Here is a 15,230-nt window from a genome sequence, read left to right on the forward strand (position 1 = left end):
ACACACACACACACACACACACACACACACACACACACACACACACAGGCAGAGGAGCAGTAATTGAAAAGCAGCTGGTGAATTTAGGAGAATCATTACTGCTAAAAGAGGAGCAGCTGCATTTACATTGTGTGTGTGTGTGTGTGTGTGTGTGTGTGTGTGTCAAAAGGTGTGTGTCCTCTACTACTTTGTTGCTGTTGTGATCTTAAAAGGAGTTTGAGAAAGAAAGACAGAAATAATAGAAGAAAATAAAGAATAAAAATGAGAGGAAAAGAAAAGGAAAGGAGAGATGGCCGAGAGAGAGAGAGAGAGAGAGAGAGAGAGAGAGAGAGAGAGAGAGAGTCCTCTGAATGTAATCAGGGTTGCAGCAGGGCTCCTTTCTCTGTCAACACCTCTTAGTCCTTCCAGCTGGGGTCTGGGTGTGTGTCAGGGCAGGGGCCAGGCCCCACACACACACACACACACACACACACACACACACACACACACACACACACACACACACACACACACACACACACACACACACACACACACTATGGCATCTGGGGGTCTTTGGTTTGTTCAGACGTCTCTCAGCTACGCACCGCTAAGCACAGGGACCCAGTGTGTGTGTGTGTGTGTGTGTGTGAGTGTGTGTGTGTGTGTGTGTGTGTGTGTGTGTGTGTGTGTGTGTGTGAGTGTGAGTGTGAGAGTGTGTGTGAGAGTGTGAGTGTGTGTGTGTGAGTGTGTGTGTGTGAGAGAGAGAGAATGAATCCAGAGTGTAGTGGAGCATCAACTCCTCTCATCTCGGTCTGTCCATCAGCTGCATGGACTCTCTGTTTACCGTCAGTGTGGGAAGTTGATTCTTTGGAGACTTATACAGAAGGAAAGCTTGTCCGTTTTGACAGCTTTAATTTAATTTCAATTTCATTTACGCAGCCAAGTCCCAACACAAGTCGTCTCATGACACTTTACGTATAGAGCAGGTCTAGGCCGCGCTGCTAGCCATGCTGCTCTAACTTCAACTCACCGCTTGGGCTCAGATTACTCCGTTAACTTGAATGAAGGCGCCGTGGCGACACACTAACATCACTTCATGATGGATGAGAAATTCGGTACCGCCATAATGCCAGCAAAGACAGCCTGGTGCAGGAGTTTGCAAGACAGTTGTCATCTGTTCATGAAGTCACACGATTCAAATTAGGGCTGCTTATTTTTGTCCAACCAGCAGTCCAAAACCCAAAGACTCTTCATTTACCGCCATAAACGGCAAAGAAAAGCAGCAAACCCTCACATTTAAGAGGCTGCAAGCAGCAAACGTTTGACATTTTTGCTCGAAAAATGTCGGCGACCCGTTTTCTTTCGATCGAACAGTCGATTAAATCGTTGCAGCTCCAATTCAAGTGCAAACGCTCTGCAAGTGCCAAATTAGAAAAAGCCAGTAACCAATCGATGCCTGGTTTACCAGACTGCATAAGAAGACAACACGAGGCGCCGTAGGCGTCGCCGTCTTTGTGATTACCACAACACAAAAGAGTTGAACTAACGGTGTTTTCCTTCAGGACCTTTACACACTGGGGGCGTTGTTTTCAAACTGTTGTTTCTGTCATGAGTGCTTCAAATGTTACGCGGCGAACAAAGCAACGCATTGTTTTCCGGGAGCGAGCTCGATTCTTCCCGAGCTTTTAACCCTAACCCACCGCGAACAAAAAGGCATCGACCAATCGCGTCACGTGGAAGGCATGCCGCGTCACAACTCCAAATAGCCTCCGCGACATTTCCAGATGAGCCACCGCAAATCTGTTTGTCTATCCATCGCAAATTCGCATCGCCGCCGGCGGGTATTTTCACGCAGCACGTTTTACCCGGTGTGTAAAAGGCCTCTCGTGTTAAGTGGGTCACTTCTTTTCGCTGCCGCTAGCGAGGGTGCAGACAGCTGGATTATCAGCAGCTGCTGCTTCTTCTTCTTCATCTCATCTGTCAGCGGGGAGCTTCATCAGGACTGTGACCAGATCCCAGATCCCTTGCCGGCCTATAAACACAGGCGATCGGTAAAAACACCAAGTTTACGAACCCAGAGTAGAAATCTGTCAGTGTGATCACGCAGGGGGGGTCGCATGAGAACTGGTCTCAGCTGACCTTTACAATGTCCCTCCCTGCCTGTTTAACCTCACTGTATACAGGGGTGTGTGTGTGTGTGTGTGTGTTAAGTGTGTGACTGAATAGGTAGAGGGAGCTGAGGCCAATGGTCCGTCAACTCGTTCAGGCCACTGCCCCCCCACCCCCCACCCCACCCCACCCACTGCGAGATTGATGTGTGTGTGTGTGTGTGTGTGTCTAGGTGTGAGATTGACTCGTGGATCGATAGTGTAGTTGGTAACAAAAGATGCTATTTCACAACTCACTGGACTGCATGCCATGGCCACACACCCACACCCACACACACACACACACACACCCACACCCACACCCACACACACACCCACACACACACCCACACACACACACACACACACACACACACACACACACACACACACACACACACAGAGCTGGTGGTTAACAAGACACTGCAGGCAGCTGGTGGACATCCTGCAGACTGGTAACTCTCTCTCACACACACACACACACACACACACACACACTATCAGGCGATGATAATGCGTGTTCTTTTTACGAACTGTTTATTGCGCTCTCCACTCAGTGAGGTGACTGGGCAGCACGCTGAGCTGTGAGGAACATCATTATTGGTGCACGGACAGGAAAATGTATCATCAAACCTCGCATCTACCCGTCAGACCCAGTAACTCGCCAGTAACTGATCAGAGGCGTTTACACCACCAGCAAAACCACTAGAGCCCGGACACTTCCACACCAATTCACATCAACAGGCTAGTAACAGTTAGGACATTTACATACACACACACACACACAAACATATGAATTAGTATGTATGGATGCAGCACTGTTTGGTTGGTGGGTGTGTGTGTGTGTGTGTGTGTGTGTGTGTGTGTGTGTGTGTGTGTGTGTGTGTGAGAGCGTGCATATGTGTGTCACTCCTCACCAGGCTGCTCCTCCCTCTTCCTCCTCTCCTCCTGCTCCTCCCTCAGTCGGTCCTCCTGCCTGCAGGGTCGGCCCTCCTGGTCTCGAGGAATGATCTGGCCATGGAAAGGACACTGCAGGGGCACATAGTCACAGCTCAAAACACACACACACACACACACACACACACAGTATGCGACACAGAAACAGGCTCGTCCGGTTACCTTGCGGCGGTCCTGCCTCTGACACAGCTTCCCGTTGCCCAGCGGGGCTCTGCAGTGGTGGCTGACGGGAGTGAAGCTCCCAGGGAAGGAGATGTATCTGCTCCTGCTCTCCGCCAGCAGCTCCTCGTTCTCCACTTCCTCTTCCACCTCAGCGTGAACCCAGAACTGATGCTGAGAGGTGGACCTGCGCGAGGAACAAAAAGCCACGGAAACCACGGCGCTCAGAAAACCCACAGTTTTTAAATGTAGTGGTGGTTTGAGGGACTGTCACTGCAGAGATTCAATATCTTCCACACGCATTTGGATAAAGTACCAACAATTATACCTCTATTTTCTTCAACTAAAAATAACAGAAGAAAAGAAAGAAAAATTGTGTGTGTGTGTGTGTGTGTGTGTCTCTCCGGGTGCATTACTTGATGATCTTGCCAGCGTTGGGTTGCTCCTGGCCCCAGTAGTACAGGTCCAGACCAAATGGAACCACAGGAGCATCAACAGCCTTCTGGACTGAACTGGACTGGGATGAACTGGGACCTGAGGAGCCGTAGCTGTCACATTTGAGAGAAACCCTTTTGAATATACTGGACCGTCACCTGATGATCGTGATGTCATCGAATCGGTTGGTCTTAAATTGTCAGACTTGTAGAACAAACATATGAATTGACCACAAATACACATTTTTGTGAACCCAATCCTACTAAAACGTTTGGAACAACACAAACGAGATTAAAAACAGGATTGGATTGCGCGATCCAATCCGGTTTTCAGAATCCAGATTTCCTTTTGAACAACCCATTTTCAAGATCTGATCCCATCCCATAGCCTTGGGGGGGTGCAGGTGTAACCCGAGGCTAACGGGAGGAAGAAAGGAGGCGAACTGAGAAGAGAACGAGTGTAACAAGAAGGTGGAGGAAGATGAGAGGTGAGGAGCGGGAAGGGAAATGAGGGGGGCAACTTCGGTCGGCAGGTGTACCTGGATTCTGCGGGCCGAGGGAGGGTTTGTCTGAGGAGGTGCAGTGTGGCGGCTGCGCATGTTGGATCCTGCTCCTCCTCTGTGAGTCGCTTTAGCCGCCTGAAGGAGGAAGAGGAGGTGGACGGAACGGGTGGAGCCGCGGGTCTTTTAGCGGGAGGCTTTTTTGGGACCGGTGCTGTCGAGGTGGAAGGAGACGGATCCAAACCTGCCAACAGAGACGAGAGGGAGCTGGCCTTTAAAGCGACTGGAGCCCTGCCGGCAGCACCTAGCAAGCGCAATAATCAATGAAACATATACACGTATACATTTACATTTGTAGATCATTAGAAATGTGTGTGTGTGTGTGTGTGTGTGTGTGTGTGTGTGTGTGTGGTCAAACACTGGCTCAAACCAGGGTCTCTGGGAGACTGCAGGTGAGATCAGAGGGAAGCAGTAAGCTGAGAGCTGCCAAAGTCCTGACCCCTGACCCGGGTGCCTCAGAGACGGTGCACACCACACAGACGATTTGTCCCATACAGTCCAGCTCTTCTCCTCTGCTTAAACTATTTCAACGCAGAAAACGGTGATTTCTGCCTGAACGCTACTGTTGAAAGTCGCGGGAGTATAAAAAATGTAGAAGAAGAAAACAGAAACAGGAAAGAGTCCATATGTTATGAATTTAAATAACCAACCGGTCTTTACCAGAGATCTACCGGCACCGGTACAGTGTAAGATATTCTACTAGACGAGTGCTCAGACGGACGCACAGTAATAAACAGAAACAACTTGACGCTGGATCAAAGTCCCAATCCTTTCGCTTAATTCAAGTAGAGATTTGCAGATTCCAGACTCTCAAATGAGAGGATTTTATATTTTTGGACTGTAGCTAACAAAATAAGGAACGTGAAGATGCCCCCCCCCCCCCCTTGGGCTCTTTGTGTTAATTAATACATACTACGTGTTGTTTTTTTTCTTGGGGTAGCATTAGCGCAGCATATATCGCAGTTGTATGCATCCGCCAACCGGTCAACTTGTAAGCTCACATCCGTGTCTGTCCAATATATGTAGTGAATATACATTGTCGAACTGAGTAATGAAGGATTATCATAGATGTATTAGCCACACAGGTACACATGTGTGTGTGTGTGTGTGTGTGTGTGTGTGTGTGGTGTGTGTGTGTGTGTGGTGGTGGTCCATCGAGAGAGAAATAAATCAGGGACTATTTTGTCTTTTTTCAAGCAGAAAATGCCGAACATTTGATTGTTCCAGGCTCTCTTTTCTTGGTCAATATAGTACATGAAACATTTTGGGGCCATGGGTCGGACAGAGCTAGACATTTAATGACATTTTTTGAGGGCATTTTTCACTGTTTTCTGACGTTTCACAGACCGAAGATGAATTGATTTATGGAGATAATGCAGATTAATTGATAATGAAAACAAGCAGTAGTGGCAGCCCTAGGTTTGTGAACTCTATTCCCTTTTTTTTTCCTCTTCTAAAATCCTGGTCATGGCCCTGTCCATGAGGCTCCTACAATACACGTTGAGATCATCATCATTTCTTGATAGTCTGTGCAAAAGGCGCAGGATGGCGAAATGTTTGTCACGCGCGATGCAATCATTTTTAGCACTCAATTCTCAGAGTAAGGCTGTGTTTTGTTTTGTTTCTAAACACAACCCAGTATGTCAATAGACAAGTGATGGACCGTTATCCCAACCTCACCTCACCTTCTCCTCCCCTCTATGATCCCTTCTCCTCTCCCTCTCCCCCGCCGGATGGTGAAATACCGACTCAATCTGCTCTCTTCAAACCGCAAAATGGCAGAGGTTTGTCTGGATGTTGTGGGTGTTAAGACGCACAGATCAATGGGAGGGAATGTGTATAGTCGTGTGTGTGTGTGTGTGTGTGTGTGTGTGTGAGAGGGGGGTTGTTAGAGAAGAGAGAGAGAGAGAAAAAAAGGGGGTTGAGGGGTTTGAGGGAAGGAGAGGGAGAGAGAGAGGAAAGGCGGAAAGAGGTATTGATTTTCTCGGGTTAAGCAGGGCCTGTAATTAAATGTTAATTTGAGAAAGAGAGAGATAGTGTCCTGACAGCCGAGAGAGGGATAAGAGGACTGATAATCAGAATGACAGAACAGGACAGAGGGGAAGAAAGAGAGGAGAGAGAGGTGGGGGGGGGGGGGGGGGGGAGAGATCAGAGCAGAGCTGAATGGAGAAGAAGAAGAAGAAAGAGAGGAAATGGAGAGAAATGATGAATGTGATCCAGCGGCTGAGATGAAAAGAGTCAGAGGAAGACAGGAGAAGCAATAGAAAGACTATTGTGATCAGAAAAGAAGAATTGGTGTGATAGGGAGAGGAACAATGACACACTGAGGACTACAGAAAATTATCACACCTCAAAAGACTCACTGAAATCCTAATGATCACTTTGATACTGGCAACCATTGGCCACACTTGTTGTTGTTTTTATATAATTACATACAATATTACAAACAAACAGCAATCTGTGAAGCATGGGAAAAAACGTTATTCTAAACTATGTGCGCGCGCTGCCATGGCGCTGTACATACTCACTAGCACACCAATTGTGTATTAATCCACGGCTGAAATTAGTCCCCAACAAGAACACTGTTTATTCCTGCTTGAGTGACGTTTGCTAAAACCTGCAGTGCCTGGCTGTTTTTAGGACTTTACTGAGCATTTAAAAAAGAAAAAAAAAAAGAAGCTATGTATTTTTTAAACCATTTTTATAGATTTACTTCTTCATTAGGAACCATTAGAATGGCTTGATACTACCCCTGTGGTGCACTTCACCTCAGTGCAAGGAAAATTGTTGCAGAAGTGTTTTTATTGGGTATTTCTTGATATTTCAAGCAAGAGATGGTGTGTGTGTGTGTGTGTGGGGGGGGGGGGGGGGTAAAAATGTGGGTGCTGGGCTAATGGGGGCTCATTAAAGAGGTTGCATTGTTAATTTGGTATGGCCCCTGTAGATCATTACCTTGCCTACTAATCACCCTGACACACACACACACACACACACACACACACACACACACACACACACACACACACACACACACACACACACACACACACACACACATACACACAACCACAGCTGTTTTGGGCACATCAGATACAATCTAATTACTTTAGCTTCTAATTGATCAGTAATGGAGGGAGGTGGGAGCAGAGAGGGGAGAGCTCACAGGTAAAGAAGAAACTCACTGTGAATGTAATGACTCTGGCTGGTGGGGAGAACTTGTTGGGGGGGGGGGGGGGGTCAAAGGCCACCTCGCAGCCACGACAACACGGCTGACCTAGCAATAACAGCGCTGTCTGCGACACGGTCAGTTATGGTGTCGTTAACACAGACACATAAATGCACTGAGGTTTCGCATATGAATCTATACGAGTGATGGTGAGACGCCTGAATATGGCTGACAGAGCAACACACTGAGAGCGTTAGTGTTTACTGTTGCCCGGAGCCTTGCACAAGGCCGCTTATAATGACATTAACGGCATTCAAATTCCATCTAATATTCAGAAGAAAGAAAAAAAAAACAAAAAAAAAAACATGTTGTTATGTCGCTGACATAGCAATAAGATGAGCAGGCAGTTGGTTAATGACCTGAACATTCGACCTCTGACCTAGCGTGCTGCCCGGAGGCCTGACATGATCCATACAAATGCAACAACAGTGCAAAGGAAGGAACAATACTTTAAACAGCCATTCATATGTAGCCAGTGACGACCCTGCGCGTGAAGGTAAATGGATGCGTTGACAGGACTATATCCATCAAAGATACACGGGGAAAATGCTTGTGGAAAAAGAAACTATCTGTCTCCATTACAAGGCTGTGCTGCATTCCAAATCAGACAAAAACGCACATACTTAACAGTCAGAACCCAGCATGTGAGACTAGCCAAGACCACTAACTCACTCTGGGAGCTGATAAGGCTCAATAGGCATTTATGGCGGTGTCATTCCCGGGTATGTGCCAAAATTGCTTTGCAGGTGACTATCAACAGCTTGCCTTCGCTGCAGCATCGACGCTGAGTGGACACACACACACACACACACACACCAGCTGTAAGGCTGTGCTTGGTTTTAGCTTCAGATTAGCTTCACTAATCAATATTTTTCTTACATTGGTAATCTCTCAAATGCTTGTAATGTGAAATGATTCACTCGTAGCGACAAATCCACAGAGACGCATCATCAACTCTGCAGCTCCCCTCAGCTCCACAGAGCATTTTGGCGTCTTTCAGCTCGTCGTTTTGGTTTTATACGGAGTCCGCAGACCATCACCATCTGATTTGCCTCGCCTGGCAGCTCAGTCGCCATCGGTGTGTGAATGTGTGAATGCGACCTGATCTGTAAAGCGCTTTGGGAACCCTTAAGGTTGAAAACTGCTATATGAGTGAAGTCCATTTACAAAGCTGCGTTCCCTTTGTTTTCTGGGGCATTCTCTGGACACACACTTACATGTACACACATATCTTTAACCGCGGTCGTATAAATAAACCCATTTAAGAAGCAGTTTCCCTGCACATCACCAGCTGGTTCTTTGAAGTGTGTCTGTGTTTGTTTGTAGAGTGTGTGTGTGTGTGTGTGTGCGTGTGCATGCGAGAATCTTAAAAGATTAGGGCAGAAGCAAGTCTTCTTTTGTAGCTTAACCTCACTATTTATGCACGTGTCTGTAGGCTTGAGGTGTGTGTGTGTGTGTGTGTGTGTGTGTGTATGCGCTCCTGGAGTTGAACTCACCATACTCGGCTCGCAGATGCTCTGGAATGTGCGGCTCGTATCCCTCTTTCTCCGGAACCTCATCAAAGTCATCGTCGTCGTCGTCATCATCATCAGCCTTCATCTGAGGAAGAGCAGGTCAGGTTTAGCTTCATTCCTTCAACACGCAAGAATTAATAATCCATTTTTTATAGAAAGTTTATATTTCTGTGAGTATTTCTAATGTATTTTGTGTCGTGTGGAATGACAAAATAATCCTAACATAAGGTCAGCTTACTCACTTTTTTTTTTGTGGAGCTTTCGACCGCATTTTAAGGTCATCAGGGGACAGAGCAAACGCTAATGAAGACCTTGAGATGCAGTTGAAAACTCTAGAAAAACCAAGTAAGTGGATTTGAATTCTTTTCATCAATGTTTGCGGGCGGCCCTGGCTCCACAATGGTGCGACGAGCTCCCCAGACAAACTCTACACAGACGGAAAACTCATCTGTTCAGACTGCACTTATACGGCCTATAAAAAAATAAAAACAAATTGATCCTATAAGTTCAAATCCGAGCAAAGAAACTAAAACTACACTCATTGTTATACTGAACACAACCAATCAAGTGTCAGTGAGGTGCAGAGCATCAACCAAAACTACACATATTGAAATGGTGCATAGTTCCGGACAGTTTCTCCCTCATTCCTCCACTCCTCCTCTCAGGGTTGTGTGATCTCTTTGGCTTGAGGGAGAAAGGGATGGCGACAATTGTGTGTGTGTGTGTGTGTGTGTGTGTGTGTGTGTGTGTGTGTGTGTGTGTGTGTGTGTGTGTGTGATGAGCTGCTATCAGCTCAGATTTATGGTTTTTAATTTCCTGGTGAGGTTGTTAGCCATTGGCTGGGCTACAATGCAGAACACAACACTCCTATACACACAGGGGTAATTTCCATAACACAGAGAGAGGTGTGTGTGTGTGTGTGTGTGTGTGTGTGTGTGTGTGTGTGTGTGTGTGTGTGTGTGTGTGTGTGTGCGCGCGCACTGCTGGGCCTTTAACAGCTGAGGACACAGGCACACACTCCAGTCTAGCAGCATAATAATCACAGTGATTAGCGTTATGAGGAGCAGTAAAACCTAACGTTAAACTAACCTCTTATTCCCAAAGGCCTCTTTTTCATTAGTGTGTAATACCTGTGTGTGTGTGTGTGTGTGTGTGGGTGTGAGTGATGGATAGAAAGGCTGCTGTGTTACTGCTGATAAAGCCTATTAGAATATTAGAATTAGTTTACAAATGATGAGTCCTTAGATGATGACTAAACACACACACACACACACACACACACACACACACACACACACACACACACACACACACACACACACACACACACACACACACACACACACACACACAACTGAACCATAGGACGGAGCCAGTTAACCATGTCACAACCCCGAACACACCTCTCGATCCAGCACACAGAGACCAATTAAAACACTTCATATAACAATACTCACTATTCAGTTAACCAGCGACTAAACAATTAAAGCCTATTTAGCTCTCATTAACGCAGCCGCAAAGGCTGAAACACGGTGGGCGGTCTAAGAGGGAGAGAAATTAGGCCTTTCATGAAAATGTGAAAACAAGACTTGGTGTTCAACATACAAGACGAAGACGGCAATGAGCGAAGACCTTTAAACCGTGTTACACTGGGTGTATTTGTCCTCCGTCACAAGTAGGCTAAATCGTTTAAAAGGCAATAAATGGTTCAATAAATTGGTCAGGTACCAATTACAAAAAAAATGCAATGATGATTATATAGGACAATCGTAGCCAAAGCTTCCATCCATCCGTTTCATACAACCACAAATGTCCTTTGCACTTCCTGCCTCTGCTCAACTGCGCCAGGTCCATATGAGGTCGGACATCTATGCGGAACGTCTGCATGTAGTCAAAGGTTTGTGACCGCACGGATCGTACACGAATGCCTACCAGAAGGCATTCATTTCTATCAATAACAGGAACAATTTGTACACATTATTAAAAGAAGTTTTTTTTTGTTTGTTTTTTTACCAGGTTTAAATGGTAAATTTATAAAAACGTGATGGCCCTACTGTCCACCCTGCTATGTGCATCCACGTCCACAATTCACCTGACCGTATCAACCTGTCCGTGGACTCCTGGAAGAAACCAAAAGCTCCCCCAGTGGGAATGAAATGAATGTGATCCTCAAATCTTCCTCGCTGTGATGCGACAGAGCTGGCTGCCTTAGAACGAGCGAATATTCCACAAAGAGAGGCCACCAGCCGGCTGGCGCATTCAAACGCAGGTCCCCCATTTTGCTGACGAAACCTGCACTCGTGGTTGTGCACCCAAATTGTACCGATTGTAATGTAATCAGTAACTTACATGTAGCACATACAGTAAAACCTGCAGACCTACCTTTGTCCTTAACATGACCAACACAGCAGTAATGGGGGGGGGGGGGGGGGTCAGATGTTTGAATATGATTGTATGATTGAGTATGCAGTGGCGTGGTGTCATTTTTCTTCCAGGTGGGGCTACTAAATCTTGGAAGGCTATCCGCCATACTGTCACATAATAAAAAAACTATGCTGAGAACTATGCTATACACACACACACACACACTCACGTCATTATTAGGCAGAAAATAATATCAATATAAAATGAGAAAAACGTCCGCACGATGACAAATCAGGCCAGAGTTTCGTCAACCCACCATCCTACAGCCACCTACATGGGCGCAAAACCCCCCCAATTTGTCAACATTTCTCGCCCCAGATACAGTTATTTTCTGGTGCCGTATCAACTAATCAGGAGCTAAGATATAAGGGCATCCTCCGGCGCGCAGACAAAGACTGTAGGCAGCGCTTTTTTTTATTAGTCATCGCACGTTTCTGTTACTATGTATGATTTATGCGAGTGTAACAACTTAAATGTATACACACACACAAACAACAATAACATTAACAATTTTTCCCCAACGCCTTTAATGGACCACACGCCACTGAAAGTATATTGCCTCCAATGTCAAAAGTGCCAAGGTTGTGGTCAAAATGACTATGTGTACTTCCACTCCCCCCCCCCCCCCCCATTTTGCAGAGTGCTAGGCAATTTAAAGTATGTTGATATACACTACAGTTATAAAGTTCTATAACTACTCATTCCACTATTAGCGCATAGAACTGAGGTGACTTCTGTGTGAACGCTGCAAAGCAAAAAAGGTCAAAACTGGCCTGACTGCTAAAAAAATAAATAAATACAGCTGTTATTACTGCAAATGATCCTTTTGAAATCTGAGCAAAAGAGGTTGCCGTGAGATACCCGAGGCTTGGTCGGATTTATCATCCCAAAAGGAAAAGCTGAGAAAATGCCGTTAAACAGAAGTGTAGCCTTTTAAAAACACCAAAGCAAACTTTCTCCATTACTCCGCTCTCCGCTGCTACGCTCCTTCATCCTCACAGCGCGCACGTCTACGCACATATACACACACACACAGATATACTCTCTATGGGTTTTGTGCTTGTCTACTTTAATCCTGGCTGGTTTATTCTGCTCTGATCAATGACCTAAGACTAAGAAGTGATCACCCAGCTGGAGGAAAATCCTGCCCTAACATCATCCCTTTTCCCCCTCTTTCTGCCTCTTTGTCTCTAATTCACCTTAATTTAATCCTGATAGCATCGAGCGCTGTCGGCCGGCCTGGCAGAGCTGTAAGTCTCACAGTAGAATTAGCTTTCCCCCAGAAACATTTTGCTGACGGGGAGCGCGGCTAAAATATGGCCTCTATTCCCCCCACGTGGCTGCATGGGGAGGGGGCTGCTTTGCATTTTAACAGAGCTTTGGTTTATTCTGTGGGACACACACACACACACACACACACACACACACACACACACACACAGAGAGAAACGCGGAGCATCTCCCACAGGAGATAAAAACTGCTTCTTTAACTGAAACTCAAGATTTATCAGACAAATTAGAAGTGATGGTTAAAGTAAAGCAGGGCCATGTGTCACTGTAATAGGAAAAAAGACAAAACAAATACTGGTAACTTTAACATTAAAACAAAAAAAACAAAACAGAGCCCACATAGAAATAAAAAAAGAGAGTTCCTGAACAGTGCAGAATAAATAAAGTTGTTTAAGTGAAGCAGGGCTATGTGTTACTGTAATGGCAATGTTTACTCAAAGATAAAATGAAGCAGGTTCCTAAAGGGAAAATAGAGATTTAAAGAAAAATAAGTAGTCCTTTAACCACCAAATAAAGAAGAGATCTGTGGGGAGTGGTTGGAAGTAAGCGAGAGCCACGCGTTAAACGGACAGCAATACAGGTGCAATGGGTGGCGCAGCGACGGCCGCCTTCAACCAAACATCAGGGAGACCGGGGGGGGAAACTGGTGCGAGCATCATTTTAGATTTAGATTTAGATTATTTTCTGATGAATCCTTATGCCTTTAAATGGGATAAAATAGTAAAAAAAAAAAACAAAAAAAAACTGCAGCTTTCCAAGAGCCGAAGGTGGCATCTTTAGGTAACAAAACCCCCGAAAGATACTGAATTTACAATCATGTAGAAAAGCAGCAAATCCGGACATTTCAGAGTCTGGAACCAGCACTACGTTCGTTTCGTTAAAAGACGCGATTAAATGGTAAATGTAATTATATAGCGCTTTTCAACCTTCAGGGGGTTCCCGAAGCGCTCCATCGAGAGCAACTTAGGGTCCGGTGTCTTGTTCAAGGACACTTCGACATGATTCCCAACATCATAACCTTGTAATATTTATTATATATATCGAGTGAGAGAGGTCATCATTTAATTTATAACTTAGCTGAAGTTTGGACGAAACGAAAAGGTGACGCGGAGAAGTTTGGCATGTTTGCTTACAAAAAGGAAAGGACTACTTTATATTCCTCAAAGTCAGGTATGATAATAAATATCACTTAAAGATCCTTTTCAGTTCCCACGCAGGGAAATCTTAATGCTACAGCATACGTCTGTGCGGCTGCAATACTCGTCTGACTTGACAATCGTAATGCCTTTGGAACAAACTTAAACTTGCTAAATTAATACTGCGTTCATCATATTATCGTCACCGTGGCTCGCCGATTTACTTTAGTTTTCATCTTATTGGCGTATCGATATATTTCAGTCGTTGTTGGGAAATTCTCTCCCTCTGACAGCTGCCTCAGGGTCTTTCTTGCAGGTCCCAGTCCAGCATCAATAACCTGCATCACCTACTGTAAGCTATAATAGTCATCTCTCTTCTAATATCTATGTACCATCAGGTCCCCTTGACCACCTCTCTTACTAGCCATGGGCCGCCGGGCTTTAGCCGTCTAACTTCATGTGGCCTAAACCATTCCTTCTTTATGCCCGTCACCGCACAGAGCTGCTCTGATGACACGTCACCATTATTACTACATTTTCGCCAATGGAACCTTGCCCCAGAAGCTGAGCAGAACAGGCCGCCCTGTAAGGACACTTTAGGGGTGTGGATTCTGCTTCTGCGCATGAGTGCCCATGGTTTTGGAATATATGGCATGTCCATGTTCGCATGTGGGTGTCCGCATACTTTTGTATCTTGAGCAGGGAGACAACTGGGTAAAAAAAAAAAAGAAATCAAAAAATCAATGTCTGAAGAGGGTTAGAAACTAGAGTATGTTGCTGCTTCAACAGGTGTCTTGCTTATTCAGCTTCTATAGCACCCCCCTCCCCCTTCCTCTCCCTTAAATAAGACTCTTATCCTTTATAAAAATGATGTGAGGGCGCCGCCTCGGACAACTGCTCCCCTGACTTCATTTGTCTCTTGGCAAGTTTGATGGCGCTGCGTTTAAAAACCCATTCAATCTTATAAACCAAAAATTAAATGTAGTCGACTGTGATGGGCACTCAGTGCATCTGCTATTTATATGCTAATGTACACTCAGCCTGCCAAGGTCTGGCAAATTATTACTGCACAGCCATAAGTCAGGTGTATGGCAGAGAGGGGAGGGGCAGGTTAACCATCACACACACACACACACACGGAGGAAGAGGAGAAGGAGGAGTGAGGAGGAGGAGGAGGAGGAAGAAGAAGTGAAAGCAGAGGGAGAAGGGAGGAAGGAGGAGAGAGGAGAACACGAGGAGGTGAGAAACCGAAAGAGATGTCTCCATTGTCTCCTGTGACAAGTTAATATAGCTCTCCACCTGGCTACACACACACACACACACACACACACACACACACACACAGTGACTAGATTATTTCATTCTACATTTAAGGCTGAAATGGAAAATGTCTCTTGGGAA

At 45.7% G+C, this 15,230-nt stretch overlaps 1 protein-coding gene across 1 annotated transcript in view; it reads right to left on the reverse strand.

Moving 5' to 3' along the window:
• uvssa (UV-stimulated scaffold protein A) overlaps window positions 1-15,230 on the reverse strand; it is a 29,662-nt gene that overhangs the window by 3,510 nt on the left and 10,922 nt on the right. Inside the window, exons 9-13 of the mRNA XM_070913337.1 lie at window positions 8,962-9,064; window positions 4,219-4,423; window positions 3,662-3,793; window positions 3,249-3,432; window positions 3,047-3,158 (exon numbers count right to left, since the gene is read on the reverse strand). Coding sequence (XP_070769438.1) covers window positions 3,047-3,158; window positions 3,249-3,432; window positions 3,662-3,793; window positions 4,219-4,423; window positions 8,962-9,064 — 736 coding nt within the window. The remainder of the gene's footprint in view (window positions 1-3,046; window positions 3,159-3,248; window positions 3,433-3,661; window positions 3,794-4,218; window positions 4,424-8,961; window positions 9,065-15,230) is intronic.

This window comes from Enoplosus armatus, chromosome 10, assembly GCF_043641665.1.
Source record: "Enoplosus armatus isolate fEnoArm2 chromosome 10, fEnoArm2.hap1, whole genome shotgun sequence".
Classification (NCBI taxonomy): domain Eukaryota; kingdom Metazoa; phylum Chordata; class Actinopteri; order Centrarchiformes; family Enoplosidae; genus Enoplosus; species Enoplosus armatus.